The following is a 27636-nucleotide window of genomic DNA, read 5'->3' as shown; positions in this document are numbered from 1 at the left end:
CAGTATGTAGAAAAATAACTCATCAATGTGTCTTCTCAATAATTCAGCCAAGCAAAGTGCTGACATTCAAAAACTGTGCATAAATTCAGCCTTGGACACAGCCATACTCCCCTAACTAATTATTTCTAAATGAGAAGAAGGCAAGCTCCAATTCCCTCCAGACTATATATTCCAGTACAGCTATATATTTACTGTTTTTCCGTAATTCTTAATGATGAGAGAGTTCAGTTTTATCAAGTACTCCGAAAGCGCTACGTGTGAAGGGGACTCAGTTACTCTGCCTCACTCTGACAAACATTAGCATATGAAAGACAAGGCAACACCAACTCTGTGAGTGTTTGTGGCCAAGTTCAACCCCCTTGCTGCACTCAGGTAAATCCCCCCTTTACATGCAGTGTGATGCACTTTATGACATGGCAATGGTGAGAGACAGTGTCAGAATTTGTTTATACAGTCTTCGGAGATGATCCGGTAGCAGTCCATTCCTGATTCTAAACAAGACTAGCAGAATTTTTCTCTCCCTCCACATAACTGTATTGACTTGGACTGAATTTATTTTACATATTTAAATTTTGGATTGATGCATTATTTGATTGTTTGATTTGGCCTGCTACTGAGCTCTAAAGTGAAATTCCTCAAGGTGGTTGCCATGGCAACAGCACTGCTCTGTTCTGCTCACTGCCACGTCTGCAATGTCCTACAGTGCTGCACCAATCAGATTACGCATGGCCTAATCCAGGATTTTACCAATTCCAGTTCTCCATTATGAGGCCTATATAGACATCAATGTGCCATTATTAAAGGTCATGCATTTAAACATTAATTGAAGATTCCTTGATGCACGTTCTAAACATGATTCTATGAGCAACTTTAGAGTTCATGACAATGCACATTAGACAGCAGTTATTGAGCTGACAGCCATGTAGATTGTGCACGACCGACATCGTCTCTGGTTCCCTGAGTTAGAATCAAAGAGAGGGCGTAGCGGGTAGCAAGGCAGAGATTAACATCACGTCACATTGGCAGCTAAATCGCATCATCTGAGCATCCAGATGTGCCTGGGATTAGACATACAAACAAGGAGTGAGCTTGGCAGCAGAGCAGCTAAATAATGTAAAACTCGGTTGGGTGTGGTGGGGGCAGGGAAAACCATCCACACTGAAGGAAAGACGTTTTGTGGAAAAAAAACAAAACAGTTATCTCTTTAATCTGATCTGATGTTTATGAAAGCAACCTTACGAACCTAAATGTACAAACCAAAGCCACTTCAAGCCCCATAATATATTACATAACACCCATTTGCGAAGTTTTTATATTGATGTTAAAGATTATTTTGGGAGAACGATTTGTGATATCTTAAATCTTGTACATTAGAAATGTATTGCTTCTTTTCCCCTTTTTTACTGTGTTTAAAATAGTCAACTCCTCACCCTGACTCCACCTCTCTAATAAGTAATAACGATAATTATGGCAAAACTAAAGTCAAAGGCTTGGCAAAACTGGAACAACACAGAGAGATTAGAAATTATAAAACAATTGACCCAATTGTATAAATTATATACAATTGGGTCCTACCATGTTTAGATTTTGCACCCTCATCCCACTTACACCAGTTAAGGTCCTTGACGTCCGCATTGTTGGATGCACCCTTCAGGTTTCTTGTCACACAAACTGGTGTGCCCACATGCTTTGTTTTCGTAGATTTAGAAGCTCATCCATCCAGCTAGAGTTAGAGATATGTCCTCTTGATTCAGATTCAGTGGAGCAGAGGTGTCAGTGTATGTGTACGAAGTAGGGATGCACCGATCAGGCTGGTCATCTAGCTCAGTGAAATTAACAATTATTTCTTATCATTCCGAATGTCATGCTCAGACCGGCAGTTGTTGCTAAGCGTCAGCTGCGCTAACAGTCTGCTGCGCTAACAGTCTGCTGCGCTAATAGTCTGCTGCTGAGGAATCAGCGGTCTCACTTTAATGAGACCAGAAAACTCTACGTGCTCCCTCTACGTGCTGCCACTTTCAATGGCATGTTCAATTTGAAGGTGCTTCCTTGCGGCATTTTCCAGCATTTTCTCGTGCATGTGCTGCAGCATGGCAACTTGAATAACAAATCTGCACAAATGACAGACTGAAAGAAGCTCAACAGTAGTAGGAAGTAGGGAGGAGCGGACGCCTCACAACCAGCGGGGATTCTTCAGAGAACCGGCTGTCACAATGACAGGTAGTGATCAGCATTGACAGATCACACTGAAATCGGCCAATCACAATCGGTGACTAATGGATCAGAGCATCCCTAGTACGAATGTATATCAATAGAACATCAAGCAATAATCTCTGAACAAATAAGTATATTTTCATTGAGTCAGACTTTTTTTTTCAGACTGCTGTATATCTCAGACATAACTGCAGAAGTTTTATCATGTCAAACACAATATCTGTGCCATTGGCATTTTTTAAACATATGTTGAAACAGCAGAAATGGCTCCTCTGTTAATTACCATTTAAACAAAAAGTCACAGCAATTGAGTTCATTTCATTAACCAGTGTGTACTTATGATCATCCACTGTCACTGGCTACTCAATGACCACACATTCATAATGTGCATGTACTGTATGAGCAACACAGCGGGGCTAAGTATCAGCGTGAACATGCCCTCTGCTGTACAGTGACAATCCCTGTATTTATAGTGTAAATGAGGTACCGTCACAGATGGTCAGTTATGTCATGTTTGTTTTGTTCTGTTGGCTACTTCTGGTTTCATTTTGATAGTGTTTGTTGAGTCTTCCTGTGTGCACCATGTCTGTCTTGTCACATCATTATCTGCATCTTGTGTTCTTGCTTTGTTCCCCTCAAGTTAGGTGTCTCAAACTGTTCCTCAAAGGGGCAGGGGTGGAAGCATGTTTGCAGGCACACACAGTTTAACCAAGTGAAGTGTCAGCTGAAACAAGCAGCACTAGACAGACAATGAACTGAATACAACCTGTTAGACGAAAAGGTGATCGGCTGGATCAAGAACCTGCACCCACTACAGCCCTTTGTGGACCAGTTTGAGACCCCTGCCTTAAGTGTTCCTCTCCTCTTGTGTCAATTGTGTGTTTTTATGATCTCAAGCCTGAATCCACGTGTTTTCAGGTCTGAGTGAAGTCAATTCAAGTACAGTAAAATTAAGTCCACATATTGTCAGTGAATTCTTGAGTTTGATTCCTTCGTTATGAAACACTTTTTGTTGCATTTAAGTTGAGCTGTATTTTATATCGCCCTCTTTTTGTACTGCTGTTTTTGTTGAATGTTTTTGGATGGAACCTTTTGTTTTTCTCTGAGCTCTCGTCTGGTCTCCTGCATTTAGGTCTGTCTCCATGAATGAGCATAACAGATCTAAGAAGTCAGCAGCAATCAGATGAAGCATCAGACATGAATGTTTAAATCTTGGAGCGAAAAAAGCCAAAGCCATGGTTGGCACGCAGTTAAACCCTTGTATGTTGATATTGTCAATAGTTGCATTCTCTACTGTCTTACTTTCGCATTGAAAACATCCATTCCAAAAAAAAAAAAAAAAGACTGAGTGTGATGAGATTTTCTTGTGAATCACTTCAACTCTTCCTGTGCTACCTGGTAGTGCAATGGGGGAATCATCACTTTGTGTTTCATCACTTTGAGAGAAACAACTGGACCTTTGCTGAACTTTACTGTTAATCTGATCTAAGGTGATTGTTTTCTCCTCTGTGACATCCAAAGGGAGTGAATAAAAAGTTGAAATGCCTCACATATCACAAGAGCAGGGATGCGTCAAAATTATCCCAAACAATGAAGGTCATTACAATTTTTTTAATTATTATTAACAGCTGGGAAAAGAAGGACAAATCGATAAAAGAGTCTTAACTTCTGACAATTTTGGTATTAGATTTGAACAAAACATCTGAAGTTAAAATATTAGACTTGATATCTTGTGCTTTTGCTTTTGGTGCTTCCCACTGTAGTGGGTCAGCCGCCTCTACCTTAACCTGTCTTGAATATCCTATCTGGTCACATTGATATTTCTTCATGTCCTTCTTTATCTCATCCACGAACCTCAATGGTTGTCTTCTTCTTCTTGTTTTGCCTAGTACCTTCAGGCATGCTCCCAGTCTCTCCTCTACATGCCCAAACCATCTGACTCTGGCCTCTCTAACATTGTCTCCAAACTTTATTAAATGAGCTGTAGCTTCGATACTTGCTCTAAATCATGTTTTTCCCAGTCACTCCCAATGAAAACCTGAGAATCTTCAACTCAGACATTTCTGGCGCCACATCTTTTCTTTCTTGTGGTATATGTTTCTCCCTGAACTCTGTTTAGCATTTGTCCACTACTTGATCTGGGACTCCGCCTTCACAGTCGTCTTCTGAATCACTAGCCTCACTCTACAGCTCATGTAGTCAGTAGAAACTTGGTTAAAATTTGGTCCTCAAGGTCAGCTGACCAACTGCTCCTGGAGGTCCCAAAAACAAAGAGGAAGATGAGAGGAGGCTTTACTCAGACTCTGGCCCCCAGCTATGGAATGGCCTCCCTCCTCATGTTAGACAGGCACCATCACTGTCCATTTTTAAAACACGTTTTTTTTTTAAAACACACTCTTAAAACGCACTTTCACACCTTGGCTTTTGTACACACAGCTGATCGTTTTAGTGATTTTATCTGGGCAATGTTTAGTCTAAAGAGCTCTGCTGCATTTCAAGTCTTAATGTCTATGTTTTATTCTGATTTTACAGTCTGTAAAGCACTCGGTGACCACTTTGAATTGTTGTTTTTCAAGTGCTTTATAAGTAAATATGGTATGGTATGGTTATAGTGGTGACATGCAGCCTGGCAACACTCTCTTCTGGTACCAACTTACATTCAACCATCTCTTTCATACTACTCTTTGGAGACATTAAGTAATCTACCTGCATCATCCTCCCTCCACATGTTTTAAATGCCACAATGCCACAAATTATTTCCAGTAGATCTCTCAATATGTATCATTAAGTGGGGAAATGGTTCTGGTTGTGCATGTCCGAAATCATTTGGATGATGGATGTTTAGATAACATTTAAAACTCAACTAAGGATCCACTGAGGTGTACCATACAACGATAGACCATGTCGAATGATTAAGAAAACAGCATACAACACACCTATGAATATACTCTGATGATCTCAAAATATGATGTCAGTGACTATAGAATTCACCATTACTTTGAATTGCTGCACATACACTGTGGATCACAGCAAAAAGAAAAGGATTCAAAGTTATGGTCTGGATATTATCAAGAAAGTGACGCGGAGGTGGCATGAGCACATATCAAAACATATCGGGGTGGGGTTGAAAAGCATGGTATCAGAGAATTTAATCCCTTTAAAGTTACCTTTCGCCTACGTTCAGCCCGTTCCCTGGATCGTCTTCTTCTCTCCTTTGCTTTTTCCAGTGCCTTAAGGTCAGGAGGTTGATCCATTTCAGACCTGGCTTTTTTAATGTGAGCTGCAGCATGGGCCATTGCCACAGTTATTTGACAAATAATTTCTTGGTGGAAAAAGGGGAAGCGTTGTAATCAAATGCTCTAATAACGAGGTTTAAAATGACCTAAATGGACGCCAACACGCTGTTGCCTAAGCACAGACGCGGAGAGAATCCGTTTGTGCTGCGTGCCGTCTTCCCCGTTACTTTGATAACTGCATCTGAGGCAGGGATGGAAAGGGAGGGGTGAAGTGAGTGACAGCAGGCTGGAGCACCAATTGAATTTCAGAGAGAGATGTAATGCAGCAAGGAAGCTCAGCCTCTTCCTCTTGCGCCCCCTTACATAAGTGCCGCCAGACGTCACATCTCTAAAACGCAAAGCGAGAGGTATATATCGGTATGTTTTTGTGAGGTTTGGAAGCAATTGTATTCTGTTGTATCTCACAGATGTGTAGTTGCAGATGCAGATACAGCACATCAAGCCACTGCAATCATGAATGAATGTTTATTGCAATCCTCTGATGCATTCCAGACATTACAAGTGTGCTACCTGACGTGATGTATGATTAGTTTTTAACTATTGCATTATTTGACTTCTTAATTGATACATTCCATGCAATTCAATTAATATTTATTCATAAATTAAACAGAACTGTGTCAGAGAACTAGACAATTTCGATTGTCAAAATTCACGTCTGCCAAAATAATAAAACTCTTAGCGGTTGATAAGGAACACAGTTATTCATTCAAACTTCAAAAGTATATAATCCACTAATATATTATTGCTATCAATAATCATTCACGTTCTTTTGATGTCATGACAACGCAGTTTACCTTCTCAACCTTTACACAGTTTAAAGTGCCATATCGCCTCCTTTTGGTCTGTTTCAGTATTGCGTTAATAAAACACACACACACACACACACACACACACACACACACATATATATATATATATATATATATATGTGCACACCAGCAGCAACTTTTTCAGTAAGATTCTGTAACATTCCTGCTGGACGCCTATATGAAAAAGTGTATGAGAAAGAAAAGAAAACACATGCACTGTGACATTTTAAAGAGGAGACACTTTTATAAGTACCGGTAGCTGAAAATGTGTAAAGAGGCTATAGATTCTAACATTTGCCGACAAACACTTTGTATTGTCTCTAAACCAGGCTGCCCATGTAAAACCTTAGCATGCACGTGGAGAACATACAAATTCAACACCAAGCAGAACTTCGCTGGCCCCTACTTCAGATTGCTCACGCTCTACTTCAACTTCTACTTCGATCTTTCAGTTGTTGCTGAGGCTGCATTTCTGCCAACGTGTTAATTGTTGACACTTGAATGAATGGGTGAATATTTATTCAAATCCCACTCCAAAGATGCATGCAACAACTCTTCAACTTGATCTGAGGGATCGAAAATTAGTGGAGAGACGAATAGTTATTATAATTCCAGCGCTTTTTTTAATGTTCTTTTCCCAAACAGGTGTAGGTGTCTTGTATACCATTGTGATTTTCGAAATCCTATGAGTAAACTTAAGTGTATATTGATGGACATGCCAATAGCACAGATGCTGATCACTTGAACATGTGAGTGGATTATGAATCTTTTTGACCATATTGTTACACTTCCTTGACCATTCTTCATGAAGGTACTTCAGAATGCTTCTGAAGGTTTCTGAATGTGAAATTCTTAGTCAGTTATACTCTGCATTGTGAAGAAATCTTGACTGAAGATTTTCTTTTAATTCCGTCTGTATTTTGAGTTTGTTGTCTTGTTCATTCCCGCTCGCTGACTTTGAATTTGAGTAATCATCACTGCGATTATTAGCATCATGTTCTCTATTTGTTTTTGCAATTCTTCCTACATTTCAGTATCGCTGATCCCCCATCCAAGCACATAGTGATTACTTCTGCCAAGCTCATTTCATCATCTGAAGGTGGTCGGGACACAGCGGTTTATTTAACTATTTACCCTTTCTGCCTAATTTTGACAACTCATGCTTCTTTGATCAGCCGTTTACTTTCCTCAGAGTACCTACCACTGTTCTGGGTATAGTTTGTGTCACACCCATGTTTTTCATCTCATTATAGTGTTTGCTCCTGTTAGGTACTTCAGAGTTCTGTCTTTTGCGACTGTCTTGTCCTGTGTCTTCGATATTCTCTCTCTCTCTCTCTCTCTATGTATCTATCTATCTATATATATATATATATGTATATATATATATATATATATATATATAACAAAATCATCAAAATTTAACACGTCACAGTTGCTAACTCCACTTCAGTCAATGTTGTTAGCTTCAACGTAGTCTTTTCTGCATTAATTCTGCTGTCTTCTTATTTGAGGACACATTTTCTTTTGTTAGTTTGGATTTGCAATTTGGACATTAATGATGAATGAAATTGTTTTTCCCCGGAAAACTGTGATCCCTAAATTAACTGGGCCATGCATGCTTGCACAATGTGATCTTTCCTAATGCAAATTCAGCACATATTTTATCTCTTAACAATGAAACATGAAACTTAAATCTTGTCTTTTTGCAGATAAGAGTGCATTCATACTGTTGTTATTTAGAGTACATCATTATATTAAATAAGATTAGATATTGTGTCCCACAGTGGGGAAAGTCCACGGGTCACAGCAATCAATGACAACAAAGACACACGAGGCACCCAAGTCATTACAAGATACACAACGAACATCAGATACGTTCACAAAGCATTAGCATACATAAAAACACAAAGCTACAAAATTCACAGTGATGAGACAGTGATGACAGTGACGAAAATAACACAGACAAATAAATAAATACATACCCGTAAGATAAACAAATAACATGACAAAATAAATAAAACAATAAGTAATAATAACTGTGTCACATCAAACTTTATTATAATGCAATTCTATATTTCTGCTATTGTGCATGTTTATCAGTTATTCTTTTTGATTTCCTCAGTTTTAATTGCTATTATCTATGACAACCTCCATGGCATCATATATCTCACGACTAATCACGACAAGAAGCTCAATTTTGTATTATGTAGCTATCACCATTACTTTTAATCTTACCTGGATAACTGATCCAATCCCCTTGCTTGCACTCATGAAGAAACCTTCTTCTGTGTCTATCTAAATATGAAATATATCCAAAACTCTTGTGACGAGAATGTTGTGAGAGTGATGAGAGAGGCTGAGAGTGTTGACTCAAAGTGTGAGTAAGATATGGAGGAAAACTGTGTCTTACACCGCGGACAGTGAGTGGATTGGTGTGTAATTTGCTGAAGGTATTAGCACTCTGCAGCTGACCCACAGACACATAGGCACGTAAACCTATGTGTGCAGATTCTTAAAGTGGATTAACTGGACAAAAATAGAAGCGTCTTTAACTGACCTAGAATCACTGCATTTAGCGGAAAAGATAGAATGATGCACATACTTGCATGTTTCTTGGAGGCAAATCTAGTATGATTGTCGTCGAGATAAAAGCACAATTATTATTTAATTTAAAAAAAACGTTATCTTTTTATCTTATCTTTTATTATTCTTTCATTTTAGTTTTTAAGTTTTATACCATCTGTGTCTGTTTCGCAACCAATTCAGTGGCACCCTACAGTCCCTTCGAAAAGTACTGGAACAGTGAAACAAATTAATTTATTTTTCCTGTAGAATGAAAGCATTTGACTATGACACTGAAAAACAAATATGAGACAAACATTCAACATTTCAGCTTTGATTTCCAGGTGTTTAGGTCAGGATTCAATACATAAGTCTGTAGTGCTCAGTTTCAGATTTGTGTTTTGCATGTGGAGACTGCATTTAATAGTCAGAGGTGCTAACAAACTTGAAAACCACAGAGCTGTCTCTGGGGGAGAAAGAAGCAACTGTGAAGCTGAAAGAAGATGGAAAGTCCATTTGGAATGCCTTGAAGAAGAATGAAACCACGTAACAGACATTGAACAGGTATCAGTTTCTTCACAGACGTTGAACAGGTATCAATTTCTTCACAAGCAAAAGTACAGAGGCTACAGAGAAAAGGATTTGCAACAAAATATTAAGTCTTATTTGCTTTAATTTATCTGTTTCAATATTTGTGTTCACATAAAAAATGTGGTGCTTTTTTTTTTTTTTTTTTTTTTTTTTTACAAAATCTTCTTAGTTCTTAGTTGTATCAGGTCCAGATATAAATGCATGAAAATAAAAGCTGAAATATTCCATAATATATCTAGTCTCATATTCATCTTTTGGTGTCAAACCGAAAGGTTTCCAGTTTACAGTAAAAATAAAGGAATCAGCCTCATTGTTCCAATACTTCTGGAGGGAAGTGTAATTTTTGTCTCAGTGTTTCAGATTTTAATTTAGTCCATTTTCTTCTCATTGTCTCGCTCTTGCACTCCCGAAATCCCAGATGGTTGGCTTCTGCTAAACATGATTCATAATCAGTAGCTCGAGATTACCATCTCCAGGTTACCATCTGGTTAGCAGCTAAGTCATATAAGATAAAATACTTATGGCACACAAGGACACACAAGCAGAAACAGTCACATACATTTTCAAGGTCTCTTGTTCATAAACAGTGATACACGATTAAAAGGGTAAGAATAAAATTTGAACCAAAACAACAAAGATACAAAGTCCAAAATCCACAATGTAGTTGATCCAGTGAAACTAGTAAGAAAACCAAAAACAGAACAGGAGGCAGGGCAGAGACGGAATTATCACAGCAAAAGTAAAAAAAGACCTCATGTAAGAAGAATCAACATCTAAAATAGTCCTCAATGATTAAATCCAAGATGCAGGAAACCGATAGAGAGCAGGAACATGACCAGTACCTCGTCAAAATACTTCATAGCCTTGTGGCCTGTCCCAGTTTGACCGACTCAAAGGGAAGAATGGGACAAGCCACCATCACTAAATCATTGCCTCCAGCCGCGCACACTCATCAGATCTGTTAAATTGATTAACACAAAGACCAAACCTGGAAATAACGTTATAAAATACTCTGAATATTCAAAAATCGACACAGTCCAGCCCAAAATCACCCCAAGGTTAGCCTCCCAAATGCAATGTCAGTATCGTAAAACAAAACAAAGGCTGTAGAAACATGGCCCACATTACTGCCCCACATTGCCTCTGTACAGGCTTACTCAGGCTGACATTGGCACATAACAAATGGCAAAGAGATTGCTCGTAATTATCTTTTCATTACCACGTATACCAGACAACCCAAGTCTACTTTACAATGCATATGCGCACTATGTCCAAATGTCAAATGAAAATAGAATTAACCATACAAAAAAAAAAACCCACTGCAAAAAAAAGATTCTAACACTAATATCAAACATAAAAGTGATTTTTGTGAAATTATCTGAAAATATCTTGAAATAAGCTACCTCAGAACTCGAAATAAGAATTCTATGGTGAACGTGTGCAACCTAGAAATAAGTACCAAAGCTAAATTGTAGATAATAAGTGTTCTAAATTAGTCCAAAATTGAGCAAATTGAAATTAGATTCAAGTATACTGCATATTACGTACAAGTCTATATCAAAACTAGAACCAAGAAAATGAATGTCAAAATCAAGAAGAAATGGCTGGATAGTAGTTTCGGTAAAATAAAATAAATCTGAGCAAAGTGCCTCCTCATAAAATCCTTATTTTTCAGAAAGCGCACTGCAATAAAGTAAACAAGATTTAAAAAAAAAAAAAAAAAGCTATTTGATTCTAGTATGTCTTTCAAACTTCCAATGTGTCCTTCAAACTTCCATTTGTCAGAACCGAGAGCTAGCAAGAACAGGCAGTCACTTTATATAGATTAAATGGTGGTAAATTGGGATGTCTAGAATGTGCTGTTTAGTTTTGACGACATCAGGAATACTGCCTGCCTGCAAATCCCGAGAGAGTCTCAAGAGCAAGTGGACGAGCGAAGCGTCTATAACTAATATAACTCTTAAGGTTACACTAAGGTTTCAAACCTGAGGTTCGACGGTCTTGACAACCATAGCACTATGTGCAAAATTACAGCAATAAAAACAGGTCTTGCTGCAAGTATGTGTTTAAAGAACTGTGTCCTTATAGTTAGAACTACTTTAGTGTGGACCTCACTCTCAATCAAGTCATAAATGATGGTCATTGTTAAGATAACAATTGATACATAGCTAACGCAGTGAACTTGTTAATTTTCCTCTCATGAATGAAACGCTTGTTTATCTCTGTCCACTCTCTATCTGAGCATGGCCAGGTGGAAGTCAGGTGGGTGCAGTATGTCAGAAGCTACAGCTGCCTTGCCTTGCTCACAGATTTAGATCGCACTGTCTCTGTTGACGGAGCTGAACTGCGCTATTCTCAATCACCTTAGCACAATGCATTGTGCACCAATCTGATCTGCGTCCACCTGGTTCATCACGAACGCACCCATGGTATGTAGTGTGTGGTGTAATACAAATTTTAAATGTTCTTTTCGAATTAAAAGGTAAAAAGATAATGAAGAATGTACCTCCAGATTTAGGGTTAGCATAAGATTAGCATTTAGAAATGTGAAAAGATATTGATTGGATGGACATAGAGACAGTAACTGCGTCGATACATAATTATGTAATAGAGCTGATTTGTTGATTGACTGTTCAAAGATGTCAACATCACAAATGTCATGACCAACGTTGAGTTGGCTTGGTATATTGATAAATACGGAGACTGTCTTTTGCAGACGAAGGGTCATTGATGACTTGTCTGGAGAAATATGGCCATCCACGTGTGACACTAAATCGACATTCATGGAACAAGTGAGAGGAACACTTGCAGCAAGAAAAACCACTGACGTTGAAGTGAATGTAGTTGGCCAATGAGGACGCAAAACTTGCAAGCAAAAAATCAGGCTGCGCAAATGAGAAAGCTGACATCGAGAGGAAAAGTCTGAGCAGCGAGAAGAAAATTGAGAACTGTAAATGATCGGCACAAAAGTGTAAAAGGAGATTTTCCTTGAAAGTAATATTTCTATTGACTTTTTATGGAGTAGTGTAGGCAGAATAGTTCTGATTGCTGTGAAACTGGCACCTGTGCGCCAAGAGCAAGCAATCTTTGGCAAAGTTGAAAGTGATCTTCTGGACTGTTTTTTTCTGTTAATTGTCAGTGTCTCCGTAACTTGCATGTTCAGTTTTGATGTTGTGGACCGAAAAGTGGTGCTTGAAATCTGGGAGAGCCACAGTGGTCGGAAGCTACTCACAGCAGATTAACATCAAGTAAATCATAAGAGAGTATTCTCACCAAAAAAGCTATTCGGAAACTTGCATTCAACCATTGCAGCTTGATGCTAATGATGCAAAATGGGCAAGATAATCTAGCTGTCAAACATCTGACAGCTTATCTCAGAGAGTCAGTCAACCTCACCGCTCATGCTTTCTGAGGTTTCATACTAGAGCTGATCTATTCACTGGAAAATGCCTCACTGTAAGCTTCACAAAGGTGGAGGTATTGCAGAAAAGACACATTGCACACACATATGGATCCCAATTCAGATAAGAAATGATCCAAGTTCTTGCAATATTTGGGTTGCGAACACTGTTTAACAACTTTTAAAAATGCAACAAGGATGGTAAGAGGATGCACTCCTCAAAGGAATAACAAAACGAGTAAAATATTTCAATGGCACAAACTGGAAAAACTGGAAAACAAGACTGTATCTGAAGTTGTGGGAGTCTCATATAAAACTTGTTTTGTATTTCTTTCAATTTGCAATATTTTTATTGCTTAGCAATCTTCTTACAAATATGTTTACTGAGATCTTCATATTTTGGAGTGACAAAAGTGCGTATATTTGCTGGATGGAATGTCCTCATTGCAATAAAAACAGTATATACAACTGACAACTCATCTACGCATACAGTTTACATGATGTAACATTGCTGTGTATTATGACCAAACTGTGACTCTTATTTGGTTCATTTATTTATCTTAAAGTAGTACTGGCATTACTTAATATTTATGCCATGTAGTTGAATCTCAATTTTAAAACTTTTTATAGACTTAAAAAATTTGATGGCCCTCAGTATAATCGAAGGTGGGAAGCATAACCAAATGGCTTCAACTTCAACTCAAAACCATCAATGTGGCGCACATAATTGGCACCACAACAGGGTTAAATCCACCTCCAACACCATCATCCAAAAACCGCAAGAAAATTAAAATCCTTTCTTGATCAGTAACTATACCATGTAGCCATCATTTTTGGTGCATCCAAAGATGTGTTGTGTTGCTGTGCCATAAATGTAGCTACTTCAGAGATATCCATCTTGTTCTATCCTGCTTAGAATTTTTCGAGACTGTGACGGTGTGCTGAGCAGTGTGCAACCAAATAGCAAATGTTGAGTGAACAGCAACAAGGCAGGAACAGTTCAATAATTTAATACAGTAATTTTCAATTGTCCAACAATAGTCCACAAAATATTAGGAGTCCAAATGTTTCAGAATGTCCACCAAACTGGTGGGAAAAACAAATGATCAATCAAAGGGGCACAAACCTGGAAATTAAAAGCACACGTGAATGTCAGGACAAAACACGGTAAAGACGGAAAAGACAACTAAAGGCAAAAATACAAAATCAGCCCAAGTAACAACAGAGCAAACGACAATTTTACTGGAAACTTGACGGTCTGGCACATGAGACTGGAACCAGGTAGAATTTAAAGGCTGCTGGTAATTGGGAATCAGTTCCAGTTGTGTGCCAAAAGTGAAGCTCGACAAAACAAGAGAGGAGAGCAGAAGTGCGAGTGCAAAATAAAACCAAACTAAAATCAATACATTTGCTTAGATCCAATCCATCATCATCGACAAGCAAATAAAGAATTTCAGCGAAGACCAGTCAACCACAAACCTCTCAAAATTGATGGTTTGTGACTCACGACGAAGCACGTCTCAAGCAAGTCCTCATCATTTGGGAAACTCCATGGTCGCCGGGCCCGAATCTAATAACAACCATTTCAGTTCTCTGTCACCATACACTACGAGTCCTTGTCAACCCAGATATTAACTGATGATGGATCTCTGCCGTGACTGTAACAGAATGTGACGTTTCACAGTCAAAAGTAAACATGGAAGAGTGCTGTCATGTTTATGTTATTACAAGAAATACCGGAAAGAAGGTGCAGAATATGGAGCATCTTGATTTATCTACACTACTCTCGCAACACGTTAAACAACATGAGAGAGATTACTGACAAAAAAGAAGAGTCTTTCCTCCACACTGATTACCTCTTGAAGGCAACATTATTCATTTAAGTACCTCTGTCTTTGAACAACATCAGATGTTTATCATCTTAATAAATGCAAAAACATGTGAGTTGTCAGACACCTGCACACATAGCGAGTCCTGGACTACTGCGCTGTTCAATGACTCCCATTTCCCAGCATCAGTCTCCTGCTGTTGCAGCTGCAAACCTCAGTGTTGTGGGAGTTTGCAAAGTTGTTTTTGAACAATATTGTCTGCCTAGACAGCGAACAGAGCATTTACACATTTATCATGTTTGTGTGGAGTTGTGTGCACGTACGTATACATAGTTTTCGGCATCTAGCATCGAGTCACCTGAGGTTACCTGGCTCACCCCCTGCAGAGAGCTTCCCGGGACAAGGTGCAGCGCTCACTATATGTCCCCTCAAGCATCTATAAACACAGGCCAAATTAGATCAAAGTATTTTCCGCTGCATCGTGGCACCAGGCAGGACAGTCCATTCTCCCCTCTCTTGTTTGCAATGGCTATTGAACCCTTGGTTATTGCACTATGTTCTTTGAGGAATGACAGCGGTATTAGCAGGGGAAGAGAAGAAAAAGTATAGCTTTATGCAGACAATTTATTATTATATATATCAGACACATTGAAATCATTGTCAAGTATAGTGACTGTCTTGGAGGAATATGGCAGAGAATCTGAATACAAATTAAATTTATCTAAAAGTGAGTTATACCCCATAAACTCAAAGACCAAAAATTTATCTTTTTTCAAAATTGTTCATAATTCATTTAGATTTTTGGGAATTACTGTTACCCAGTACATTTCAGAATGATTTCAACAGAATTTTAAAGCACTATTGAGTAAAACCTTGTCTGATTTAGACAGATGGTCTAATCTCCCCATGTCATTAGCTGGAAGAGTAAACGCAGGGAAAATGAACACACTTGCCAAACGTTTATTTTTGATCCAACGTATTCACATTTATATCAACAAAACCTTTTTAAAAATTCAGAAAAATCAATAACCAGATTTATTTGAAACAAAAATAGATGAGAATCAGAAAGTAATTCTTGCAAGGGAGCGAATCTCTCGGTGGTTTGGGCCTTCCAAATTTCAAACTTTATTATTGGGCCTGTAATCTCCTCACTTTGTCCTTTTAGATTCATAATCCTGAATTTGAAAACAGTCCGTCCTGGTTAAGTATGGAACATGATTCTTTGTGGCCCAACCTCATTTGCAGCTATAATCTTTTCCCCACTTCCTCTGAGTTACACCACTCAGAGCATCATTCTGTTGCAACACAAACTTTGAAAATATGGCCTCAAATTAGAAAACTATATGGATGGTACAGAATGTTTTACTTGGCACCTATAAACTATAATCATTGTTTCATACCATTAGTTCACGGGGCAGAATAATTCCCATGGGTAAGGTTTGAGGTAGTATACCCTCACTCCAAAGTTGGCATAATACATCATATGTGGTTTAAAAAAGAACTATCGAACTATCAGCTAAATAGTCTTATGATATTTTGAAGAGAAAGACACTTAAGAAGACACTTATTTCATGTCGGACATCACTTGTAAGAGGGGAGGAAATGTGGTGTATTTTGAGTTATTGTGACACCCATAGTGTAATCATACAGGCATTATGGGTAACCCCCAGCTACCAGATTGCTGTCATTCTGCCGTGTGCTAATTTAACTATTGACTATATTATCAAAAATATTTGCTCACCTGCCCTGGCTCAAGGTTGAGGAGTGTGTGTAAAGGATTTTTTTTTTACCATTCTTCCAAAAGCACATTGGTGAAGTCACACACTGATGTTGATCGAAGTTCCTGGCTCTCAGTCTCCCAAAGGTGTTCTATTGGGTTCAGGTCAGGACTGTCAAGATCATCCACAACAGACTCTGTCATCCATGTCTTTATGGACCTTGATTTGTGCATTAGTACACAGTCATGTTGGAAGAGGAGGTGGCCCGTGCCAAACTGTTCCCACAAGGTTGGGAGCATGGATTTGTCCAAAATGTTTTGGTATGCTGGAGCATTAAAATATCCTTTCACACAAACTAAGGGGCCAAGCCCAACTCGTGAAAAACAACCCAACATCCTAATTCCTCCTCCACCAAATTTCATAGCTGTGTGTGAAATGCAGTCCCAAAGGTATCGATCTCCTGGCAACCTCCAAACCCAGACTCAGATTGCCAGATGGAAAAGTGTGATTCATCCCGACAAAGAACCCGTTTCCATTGCTCTATAGTCCAGTGGCTGTGTGCACTTACACACTTCACATTGCACTCAGCCACCAGTCCGTGAAGCTAAAGTTTGCGGATGACACCACCATCATCGGCTCAGCGCAGATGGAGATGAGTCGGCTTACAGGAGGGAGGTGGAGCGGCTGGTGTCCTGGTGCAGCCACAACAACCTGGAGTTCAACGCCCAGAAGACAGTGGAGATCAGGAAAATCACAGCTCCTCCGTCCCCTGTGCTCATGTGGACTCTTTCTACTTCCTGGGAACCATCATCACAAAGGACCTCAAATGGGAGCTGACCATCAGGTCCCTCATCAGGAAGGCCCAGCAGAGAATGTTCTTCTTGCGGCAGCCAAGGAAACTACATCTGCTGACGAAGTTGCTGGTGGAGTTCTACACAGCCATTATCGAGTCCATCCTCACCTCCTCTATCACTGCTACAGCAGTGCTACCGCAGACTGCAGCGCTTTGTACATTCTGCTGAGAAGGTGATCGGTTTCAGACTGCCACCTCTTCATGACGTGTTTTTCTCCAGGCCCCAGAGATGTGCAGGTCAGATCAGAGTCGACCCTTCTCACCCTGGTCATGGACTGTCTGTCCCTCTTCCCTCTGGCAGGATGCTGCGGTTGATACAGACCAGAACCTTCCCATCACAAGAACAGCTTCTTCCCCTAGGCTGTCACTCTGATGAATTTGTGATCAGACCTTGTTGTTTGTTTGGGTTATTTATTAATTAGTTGTTTCTGTTTATTTTACTTGTATTACTATTATGATTATTACTATTATGTTTTTGGACTGCACGTTTTCCAAAATACTTTCCAAGTAGGTGGGATCCCCACTGACTACAGCAATAATTCTGATTCTCATCCGCTGACCTCTATCCGTTAGTTTTGCATGGCCTACCACTTTGTGGCGGAGTTGTTGTTGTTCCCAAACTCTTCCATTTTCTTATAATAAAGCTGACTGACTGTGGAATATTTAGGAGTAAGCAAAGTTCACCACTGGTTTTGTTGCACATGTGGCATCCATGGTGGAATTACCTGAGCTCCTGAGAGCAGGCCATTTCGTCACAAATGTTTGTCAAAACAGTCTGCATCTCTAGGTGCTTGATTTTATACACCTGTGGCCAGGCCAAGTGATTAGGACACCTGATCCTGATCATTTCATTCCCCTGTTGGACCACAAAATTGAAATGAAAGTCTAATTGGTCTGATGCCATAAAAATGGATTCATTTTCATGCACATATTGTACTGCATTATCTGATTTTCCCTCTTAAAATGATGGTTCTGCTTACAATATATCGCTGCACTTACAGTATCGCAATATATCGTACAGTATCAGCACTGCTGTATCCGGATATGTATCACAAGATAGTCAGGAACAGGCAGAAACTGCAGTGAGAAGCAGTGAACCAGAAGAATCACCTTCTACTGCACCCTTTGAACCCAACACAAACATAGAGAAGGGTAAAATGGCACAACCTGTACACACCAGATGTGAAAGCCAATCATAAACTATGTGTGAAGAAGATATACAGGAACACCACGTGCACGGGTTTTATGAAAGTTGGAGATCATTTATATATAGTGATATAGTGATGGGACTGAATGCACGTGTAAGGACCGCATGCAGTGTATATCGACCCAGGACTTCTTTGATGAAACACTTGATGTTGATGCATGTGACAGAGAGTAATAAAAGCAATATTGATCTTGGACCTAGGATCTTGCACAGAAGAAAACACTTGTCAAGAGCAGTCCTGGCTAGGAAGTGGATAAATACAATATGAAATCTGCTTGTCATCCAATGTCCACTCAAAATTGATGAACACAAGAAGGGAACAAAGCTTCGCCGTTTCAGCCTCTGTTGCTAGACTGAGTTGAAAACTCTTGCTCGACTAACATTTTTTCCTTGAAGGAACAAGAGACACCCTTTAAAAATGTAAAATGTAATCTTTGATCACTTTCAGAAGTGACCCAATAAACTGTCCTGTGTTGGGTGGTAATATGTCAGTATATATATATATATATATATATACATATATATATATATATATATATATATATATATATATATATATATATATATATATATATATATTCCTTGTCCCTCAATTAAGCTAGGCATCACTTATTCACAGTGTGCACTGATTCACAACTATCATTTACACCAGTTTATGTAATCTCAGTAAAATAAAACGCAAGAGGAGGGATCGTGTTCCAGAAATATATTCAGTTGGCCAAATGATATAAAATGGCCACAGTTTCATTATATATATATATATATATATATATATATATATATATATATATATATATATATATATATATATATATATATATAATTTTTATTTATTATATATTTATTTATTTATTTGAATCAGTGTGCTGAGGGAGATTTGCACAGTCAAGGAAATGTTGTCATATCACAATAGTACACAAAGAGACGCGCAGAATTGTGCTGCACTGGCAGGGCACACAAAGAGTGAGTACACCACAGACCCACCCTAACCACACGTGAGAGAAGCCTCTTACTGTAACAATCTCTCACTATAACAATAACATCACAATGGATGGGTCATAGTATTGGACGTGGGGGAGCCACATGCATGCGCCAGCAACAACACAACAACAAGAGGTACGGGTGATGAAAATGCGCTGAAATACTCCCCTCCCCCTACCTTTTTCGGTCTCTTTCTTCTTGGTCCCAGAACATTGAGATGATCACTGGGGTCAAGTCTGAAGTTGGTATGTTTGTCCTCACTCATCCTTCACGGTACACCAAATTCTCACTCCTCCATTGACCCACCCACCTGCTAGGTTGAAGCAAAAGCAACCCCTTGTCTCTGTTGGTCTCTGTGAATAAAGAGAAGCAAGAGGGAGTGGAGTGGGCGAGGAAGGGGGGTGAGCAAGCGCAAGGCTGGAGGGACAGGGTGCATAATGGTGTAACCATGGTAGCAGCTGCCACCAGTGTTGGTGAAGAGCCCCACCCTTTATAATCCAGTTAGTTGTGTTGTTCGTGAACAGATAATTTGCACTTTTTCAAAGGAAATAGAGTACAAAAAACATGTTAATAAAAATCAGAAAAGCTTCATTGCCAATGCCAGTGAGACAATGATCCGTGCATTGAGCATCTGTTCCAGCTCTTAGTCCACATCATCCAGATGGGGGTCGAGCCTCCCCCGTGTCTATGCAGTGCTCCACCATGTGTGCCAATTGGTCTCACAATCATAGCGCAAAAATGTCTTTTACTTCCAACAGCACCTGCCACAGGTCATCCTGCTGCTGTTGGGTTAACCCCTCACATTTTTCGATCCTGTCATCCTCCTCTCCTGTTTTCTGGGTCTCAGCTGGGGTCTGCATGGTGGCATCAGCAGTGTTGGCAGTGAGAGATTCTGAGTGTACAGATAAGGCTGTTAACTATATACACTTCCGCCCGGAGAAGTCAGAGTCCAATATGCAACCCATGGTACGTAACAAATTCAGGCCAAGAATTCAAGCATCCTGTACATCTGCAACCCATGCAGCAAAAGGAACAGTAAGATCACTCACTTTGAAATACTGAAATACCCTTCTATCTGAGCCATGTCACCAGTCACTGTTCTCAGGCACATTGTCGTTGCCTCCTCAGAAGCCAGAATCAGAGCAGTTGGGATTACCCCCTGCGCTCCCCCCGTGCCCTCCATCCGGCCATCGGGTACTGACCGTGCTCTCACGGCTGGTGATCCTACCTTCCAGAGCTTCATTTACCCTGGCAGGACGGGCGAGCAGTGTGTGTACCCGGAGCTCCTCAGGGCTCAGTGGCTGTAGGAATTAGTCTCGAGCATCTCTTTCTGAATTGCTGGTGGCACTGCATCAAATGCACATTTGCACAAGTATTTGTATTGTCTTTCGTCTTCAGGTGACTTTACAGCCAGATCAACGCATTCTCGACATCAAGATTCTGACATTGTTTCTCCATTTCCACAGGTTTAATGACGTTGCAGGAAGCGTCAAACTCCAACAAAAAGTTGCACTTAAACAAAAATATATTCTGAGATTATTATCATATTCTAACTATTATACATGAAGTTTTATCATCAGATATGCCTTTTAATATATACAGCATGAAAATATGTGCCATATAAACATTAGCTGTATGTTATCAAAGACAGAATCAGATTCAGAATCAGAATTTAATTTATTGCCATGGTCAGTGGGAAGCCCACCAACTAGGAAAGTGTTTTGGAATAAAATAAAATAAAATAAAATAAAATAACAACAAGGCTGTTCACTAATGACGGCCCGAGGGGAAGAAGCTGTTCCTGTGATGGGAGGTTCTGGTCTGGATGGACCGTAGCCTCCTGCCAGAGGGAAGAGGAACAAACAGTCCATGTCCAGGGTGAGAAGGGTCGGCTCTGATCCCACCTGCACGTCTCTGGGTCCTAGAGGCATACAGGTCCTGAAGAGGTGGCAGGTTGCAACCGATCACCTTCTCAGCAGAACGTACGATGCGCTGCAGTCGGCACTTGTCCCTGGAGGTGGCGCTGTTGTACCAGACAGTGATAGAGGAGGTGAGGATGGACTGGATGATGGCCATGTAGAACTCCACTAGCAACTTCCAGGACACCAGCCGCTCCACCTCCCTCCTCCCTCCTGTAAGCCGACTCATCTCCATCTGAGATGAGCCCAATGATAGTGGTGTCATCCGCAAACTTGATCAGCTTCATGGACTCATGGCTGGAGGTGCAGCAGTTAGTGTACAGAGAGAAGAGCCATGGAGAGAGAACACAGCCCTGAGGAGACCCGATGTTGAGGGTCAGAGTGTCGGAGACAGTCGCTCCCAGCCGCACACGCTGACTCCGGCTGGTCAGGAAGTCTGTAATCCATCTGCAGAGGGAGTCAGGCACGTCGAGCTGGCGAAGCTTGTCTTCAAGCAGAGCTGGAAGAATCGTGTTAAAGGCAGAGCTGAAGTCTACAATAATCATCAATGCTAGTGCAAAATAATCATATACCTTAACATACCAAGATGCCATCAAAAAGGCAAGGTGATTGTAGATGCTACCAGACTGACTTCCAATCACGAACTGAACAGAAAACAAGAGGAACTCACTGCTTCCAGGTTAAGTGGTCAGGTGACCTTCATTAAAGGTACAGTAAGTCACTTTCCACACTGACCACATAACATTACTGACTACTCCCCGTCTGGTGTGTACACACGGCAGTAACAAGACCAAATATCGGCAGTTAGGCATCAGGGGAAACAAGCGACACAAGTTCTGTGATCGGTCTCAAGAAAAGGGAGTTGCCCCCCGATCTAACAACTTGTACCGCCACTCGACGAACCCTTTGATCTTCACTGGGAAATGTTCGAGTGGTGAGTCCAAGGGCCATTAATTTCTTGGAACTTGTATGTTCTTGAGCAGAACTACACTTCCTGGCTGGATATTAGGATAGTCAAATTACCACTTCTTCCTTAATTGTAGTGTTGGAAGGAACTGGTTCTGCCACCTATCTCAGAATGTGTTGGACAAGTGCTGGACTTGTCACCACTGATGCTTGTCGAGGTCAGAAGCACCAAACTCGACAGGAGCAGGAAGAACGTTGACCTTATGTGTGAGACAAGCTATTGGTTAGAGAATGAAAGAATCATCTGGTCACAGTACAGTCACAGGAACGAGGGGTCTGGCGCTGATTATAGCTGATACTTAAGCCATGAATGTTACAAGTTCCTCATGAGTAAGTCTGCCTCTGAACTGCAGCAACATGCAGCCCAGGATTTTTATTGCAAGGCCAATCATTCATTACCCAGTTTCACTAAGGTGGGAAGCATGTGGAGGTTTATAGACCCAAGAACACCCAAGAACACCCACTCAGGTGAGTCCTGACCTCGTTGGTTTCTATGTTTGATGCTATTCCCAACTCCTTGCAGGCACCAATGAAGTTTGTCCCACTATCTGACTGTTTGAGCTTAACAGGACCACGTATAGCCAGGAAACATCTCAATGCATTGATGAAGCTGGGGGTGTCGAGGAATTCTATTACTTCTATGTGCACGGTGTTGACGCTTTATCTCGCACGGATTTGAGGATATTTGAGGCGTGGTCTTTTCCTTCAATAGTTAGAGCAGCTCAGCAGTAGTTCCACCCTCTGGCAGGATGGGAGTGGACCCCCACCTGGTGGACTGGATCTCTGACTACCTCACTGGCAGACCACAGTACATCAGGCTGAAGAACATCATGTCTGACACTGTGGTCAGCAGCACAGGAGCCCCCCAGGGCACAGTGCTGGCCCCTGTTCTCTTCACCCTGTACACATCGGACTTCTGCTACAACTCAGAGCTGTGTCACATTCAGAAGTATGCCGACGACACAGCCATTGTCGGGTGCATACGGGGACGACAGTGAGGAGGAGTATCAGGGACTTTGCTGCATGGTGCCACACCAACCACCTACAGCTCAATACCTCTAAAACAAAGGAGCTGGTTATTGACTTCGGGAGGTCCAAACCAAGACCGCGACCAGTCCTGTTCGAGGGAGGTGGAGGCTGTGGACTGTTACAAATACCTTGGGCTGTGGCTGGACAATAAACTGGACTGGACAACACACACCAGCCACCTGTATAGGAAGACACAGAGCAGGATGTACTTCCTGAGGAGACTGCGGTCCTTCAACATCTGTAGTAAACTGCTGCAGATGTTTTACCAGTCTGTGGTTGCCAGCGTCCTTTTCTACACCGTGGTGTGCTGGGGGGGCAGCATATCCAAGAAGGATACTTCCAGACTGGACAAACTGATCATGCGGGCCGGCTCTGTGGTCGGCATGAAGCTGGACTCTCTGGTGACCGTGGCAGAGTTGAGGACTCTGGGCAAACTGCTGGATATTATGGACAACACCAGCCACCCTCTGCACTCCGTCATCAGCAACCAGAGGAGCTTGTTCAGTGAAAGGCTGCTGCTCCCCAAGTGTTGGACCAACAGACTCAGGAACTATTTTGTACACCATGCCATCGTACTCTACAACTCCTCACTTGGGGGGAAGAAGTAGTCGGGTACGCTACGCTACATAATAATGGACACTTGTTCAATGTGCAATACCCGTCTCTCTGGTGCAATAATCTATTTTAATCTAGTTTAATTTTAACTTTTTTTTATTTTATTATATATATTTTTTATTTTATTTTATTTTCAATTTTATTTTTAGGTTATTAGTATTATTATTTTATTTTATTTGTATTTTTTTTTATTCTCTGTGTGATGCTCTTCTTGACTGCATGCCCTTTCTTGCCTCTATTGCTGCTGGAAATGCAAATTTCCTGGAGGGAGTCATCCCAAAGGGATCTAAGTCTAACTGCTACTGTTTCTGTTGAAATGTTGACCATGTGTATTAGATGTATTATGAGTTACTGCAGTCTCTTGATTGAGTGGATTATACAGTGAATAAAGACACGGGAGTGTGGCTACGTGCTCAGCGCAACTCTACACAAACATGATAAATACCAGCCAGTACAGGGTCTGATCGCTGTCTGGGCGGACAACATCGTTCAAAAACTGTTTTGTTTGATGAATTGTCCAAAAAAAAAACTCTTATGATCGTCACATTGTTTATTTGTTCATCTTATAGCCCGTTCTTCTTCTTGTTTTTTTCTTTTTCCCACATCGACACCTGGAGGTCATTTACAAACATCACTGATTGTCACATCTCCCTTTCTTTAAACAAAAAATAAATAAATAATAAAAATAGTACTTTACTTCGGTAACATTTGAATCACCAGCCACACAACAAAACATTTCTTTTTTTCTGAACACAAATAAGCAGTTACAAACATGTCTTTTGAAACCTACAGGTCTAACTTTACAGGTTTCCTTATTTGTCTTGTTGATCCTCTTAACACCAAGTTACCTGAATTATTTGAAATGTTCTGATCAGCTTTTTCAACGTCAACTGTTTCTGTGTCTTCAGTATGTCCTTTGACTTCTGGAACAGATTCTTGGACAAATTCTGGTATCTTTAGAAGACTGCAACGATTCCTTCTCAAAATCTCTCCTTCCTCTGTCATAACATTGAATGACCTTGGAGCAACTTCTTCCAGTACAGTCACCTTAGTTTTCCATCCGCCACCCGCATCTTCAATCCTTACTTTGTCATGACTTGCAAGTAAAGGAAGTTGTTTAGCAAATCTATCATAGAAACATTTCTGTTTCATCTTTTGATCCTTCAACCTTTGCATGACTTTTTTACGTTTTCATTGTTTTTCAACAGCTGAGTGGTACGCAGCTTGCGATTCATCAACATCTCAGCAGGTGATAATCCACAATCTAATGGTGATGCTCTATAACTTAGTAAAGCAAAATATGGATCAGATCCACTGTCTGCAGATTTTTTTAGCAGTTGCTTGAGAATGTGCACACCTTTCTCTGCCTTTTCATTGGACTGAGCATACAATGGACTTGACGTGATGTGTCTGCCTGTACACCTTGAGCAGAAAGTTTGTCACCCAGAAAAACAAGTTCATTAACTCCAAACTGACACTTCTGTTTGTTGAGTTTTAGTCCATATTTTTGAATCTGTTCAAACACCAGGATCAGTCTCTCATTGTGCTCTTGAATTGTTGATCCCCAGATAATGTCATCAACATAGACACAAACTCCGTTGAGTCCGTCAATGTCCATTGCTTTATGGAATATTTCAGATGCAAAAATAATTCCAAATGGTAGTCTGAGGAAGCAATATCTTCCAAAGGATGTGTTGAACGTGCAGTACTTTGTGCTGTTTTCATCCAGTTTCAGTTGCCAAAAACCTTGAGATGCATCGAGTTTTGAGAAATATTTAGCTCCAGCCATCTCATTGATAATTCCATCTCTCTTTGGAATTTGATAGTGTTCTCTTTTTATATTTTCATTCAGATCTTTTGGATCCATACATATTCTCAAATCGCCATTCTTTTTCTTTACACATACCATGGAGTTGACCCAGTCTGTTGGTTCATCTACCTTTTTGCTCACTCCAAGCATCGTCATCCTGTCCAATTCTTTCCTCAGCTGTTCTCGCAGCGGGGCTGGGATTCTGCGTGCAGCATGAACGACTGGTTGTGCATTTTCTTTGAGTCGGATTTTGTACGTGAATGGCTCATCATACTTTTCAACAATCATGTCAACAGTGTTATTACTCACATCTCTGTTGATGCAGTACACTCTCCTCACCAATTCCAGGCTTTCACAGGCTTTGTCTCTGAGTATTAAATCGAGTCCTTCTGGAATCACTGAGAACATCAGTTGATGATTCTTGCCTTTCACATTCACACTTAAGTGACAGGAGCCCAGACATTTGATCTCTTTGCCATTGTAATCCTTTAGTGCAAGAGTCTTTCTGTAAATCTTTGGCTTCATTGTCATTGCTTTGATATCACTCATACTTATGAGGTTTGCTTTTGCACCTGTGTCCAGCTTCACTGTGACCAGAGTTCCATTTATTTTGAGTGTTTCTATCCATTTGTCTGCAGAAACAGTATTTACTTCACTCGAACTTTCATTTTCACGGTTCACTAGTTCCACGAAGAAAGTGTCACACAAATCAGTGTCATCCACTATATATATATATATTTCGACTTTTCCTCCTCCCATTTGTTTTTGAGAAACACTGCTTGGTGATTCAAACTTTGGCAATTAGTGCACTTTTTTCCATAAGCAGGACATTGTCTTGGCAAGTGGTGTGTGCCACAGCGTTTACAGCTGAACATCTTCCCATTTTGTTGCTGTGTAGACTGGTTTTTCTTCCTTCTGTCGGAGATAGTAGCAATTGCAACGTCATCGTTAGTCACATCCCGTGTTCTTGTGGTCATCTCACCAAATGTTTTGGTATGCATCTGAGGTAGCTCACTGGCGTGAGAGATTTTGATAGCTCCTTCCAGTGTTAGCTCCAGTTCACGTAAAAGCCTCTCTATGACTTTCTTGTCGTGTACTCCAAAAACAATGTGGTCACGTACCATGGAATCTTTTAGGTTTGCAAAGTTGCATGACTGTGCTTTGAGCCTCAGGTCAGTCAGAAAGTTTGGCGTCTGGCAACAGAACACATACCGTTAATGTATTTCATTTTTCTTTGGAGAAAAATGCTCATCAAACCTTCGTATCACACTCTCAAGTTTGTTCCCATCATCTTCATTATCAAACATGAACGTGTTGTACACCTCCAGGGCTTGTGGGCCTGCTATAGTTAGCAGTAACGCTACCTTTCTCGCTTCCGTCTTTGCCTCGAGTCCCATTGCTGACTCCTAGTGGTCATTTACAAACATCACTGATTGTCACAAAAACAACTTCTCAAACTCCCAGAACACTGAAATATGCAGCCGGGGGGTGCAGGAAAATTGCGCTCCGCAGCGTAGCGCAAGGAAGCAGTCCGGGACTCGCGATGTGTGCGGGTGTTTGATAACTCACGTGTTTTCGCCTTTATTAGGCTGATAAACATCTGATTTTATTGACAAACATATTTGCTTAAATGAATAATACCACAACAGCGAAGAGGAAAGACGCTGATTTTCCCCAAGTTACTGAAGATCACCAGACTATTCATTGATAATTTTTGACGTCGGGATCGTGGCGCTCCCGTCCGCAAGCGTAATTTTCCTGCTGCTCCCGGCTGCACACTTCAGTTCAGTTGTGAGTTTGAGAAGTTGTTTTTGAACGACATTGTCCGCCCAGACAG

At 40.5% G+C, this 27636-nt stretch overlaps 3 protein-coding genes across 16 annotated transcripts in view; 1 reads left to right on the top strand and 2 right to left on the bottom strand.

The window, feature by feature from the left end:
- LOC128756153 (ankyrin-2-like) overlaps positions 1 to 19819 on the bottom strand; it is a 75826-nt gene extending 56007 nt beyond the window's left edge. For 4 of the 13 annotated variants that reach the window (XM_053860422.1, XM_053860423.1, XM_053860424.1 and 1 more), the window contains exon 1: positions 5382 to 5707. In XM_053860422.1, the coding sequence (XP_053716397.1) occupies positions 5382 to 5510 (129 nt within the window). In that variant the 5' untranslated portion in view covers positions 5511 to 5707. Of the gene's footprint in view, positions 1 to 5381; positions 5708 to 8554; positions 8901 to 19638 lie in introns of those variants that run through there. The other 9 variants (XM_053860414.1, XM_053860415.1, XM_053860417.1 and 6 more) reach the window with 5 other exon arrangements.
- sepsecs (Sep (O-phosphoserine) tRNA:Sec (selenocysteine) tRNA synthase) overlaps positions 1 to 27636 on the top strand; it is a 219394-nt gene that overhangs the window by 163825 nt on the left and 27933 nt on the right. The window lies entirely within an intron of this gene.
- Positions 25320 to 27224, bottom strand: LOC128755312 (uncharacterized protein K02A2.6-like). The gene is made up of 3 exons (XM_053858576.1): positions 27057 to 27224; positions 26782 to 26992; positions 25320 to 26714 (listed from the first exon to the last, which is right to left on the bottom strand). Exon 3 carries the CDS (start codon positions 26556 to 26558, stop codon positions 25320 to 25322), a length of 1239 nt encoding a protein of 412 aa, XP_053714551.1. The 5' UTR covers positions 26559 to 26714; positions 26782 to 26992; positions 27057 to 27224.

The sequence above is a fragment of the Synchiropus splendidus genome, chromosome 3, assembly GCF_027744825.2.
Source record: "Synchiropus splendidus isolate RoL2022-P1 chromosome 3, RoL_Sspl_1.0, whole genome shotgun sequence".
Classification (NCBI taxonomy): Eukaryota; Metazoa; Chordata; class Actinopteri; order Syngnathiformes; family Callionymidae; genus Synchiropus; species Synchiropus splendidus.
The sequence above is the reverse complement of the archived record's forward strand: the minus strand, read 5'-3'. Positions and strand labels throughout refer to the sequence as shown.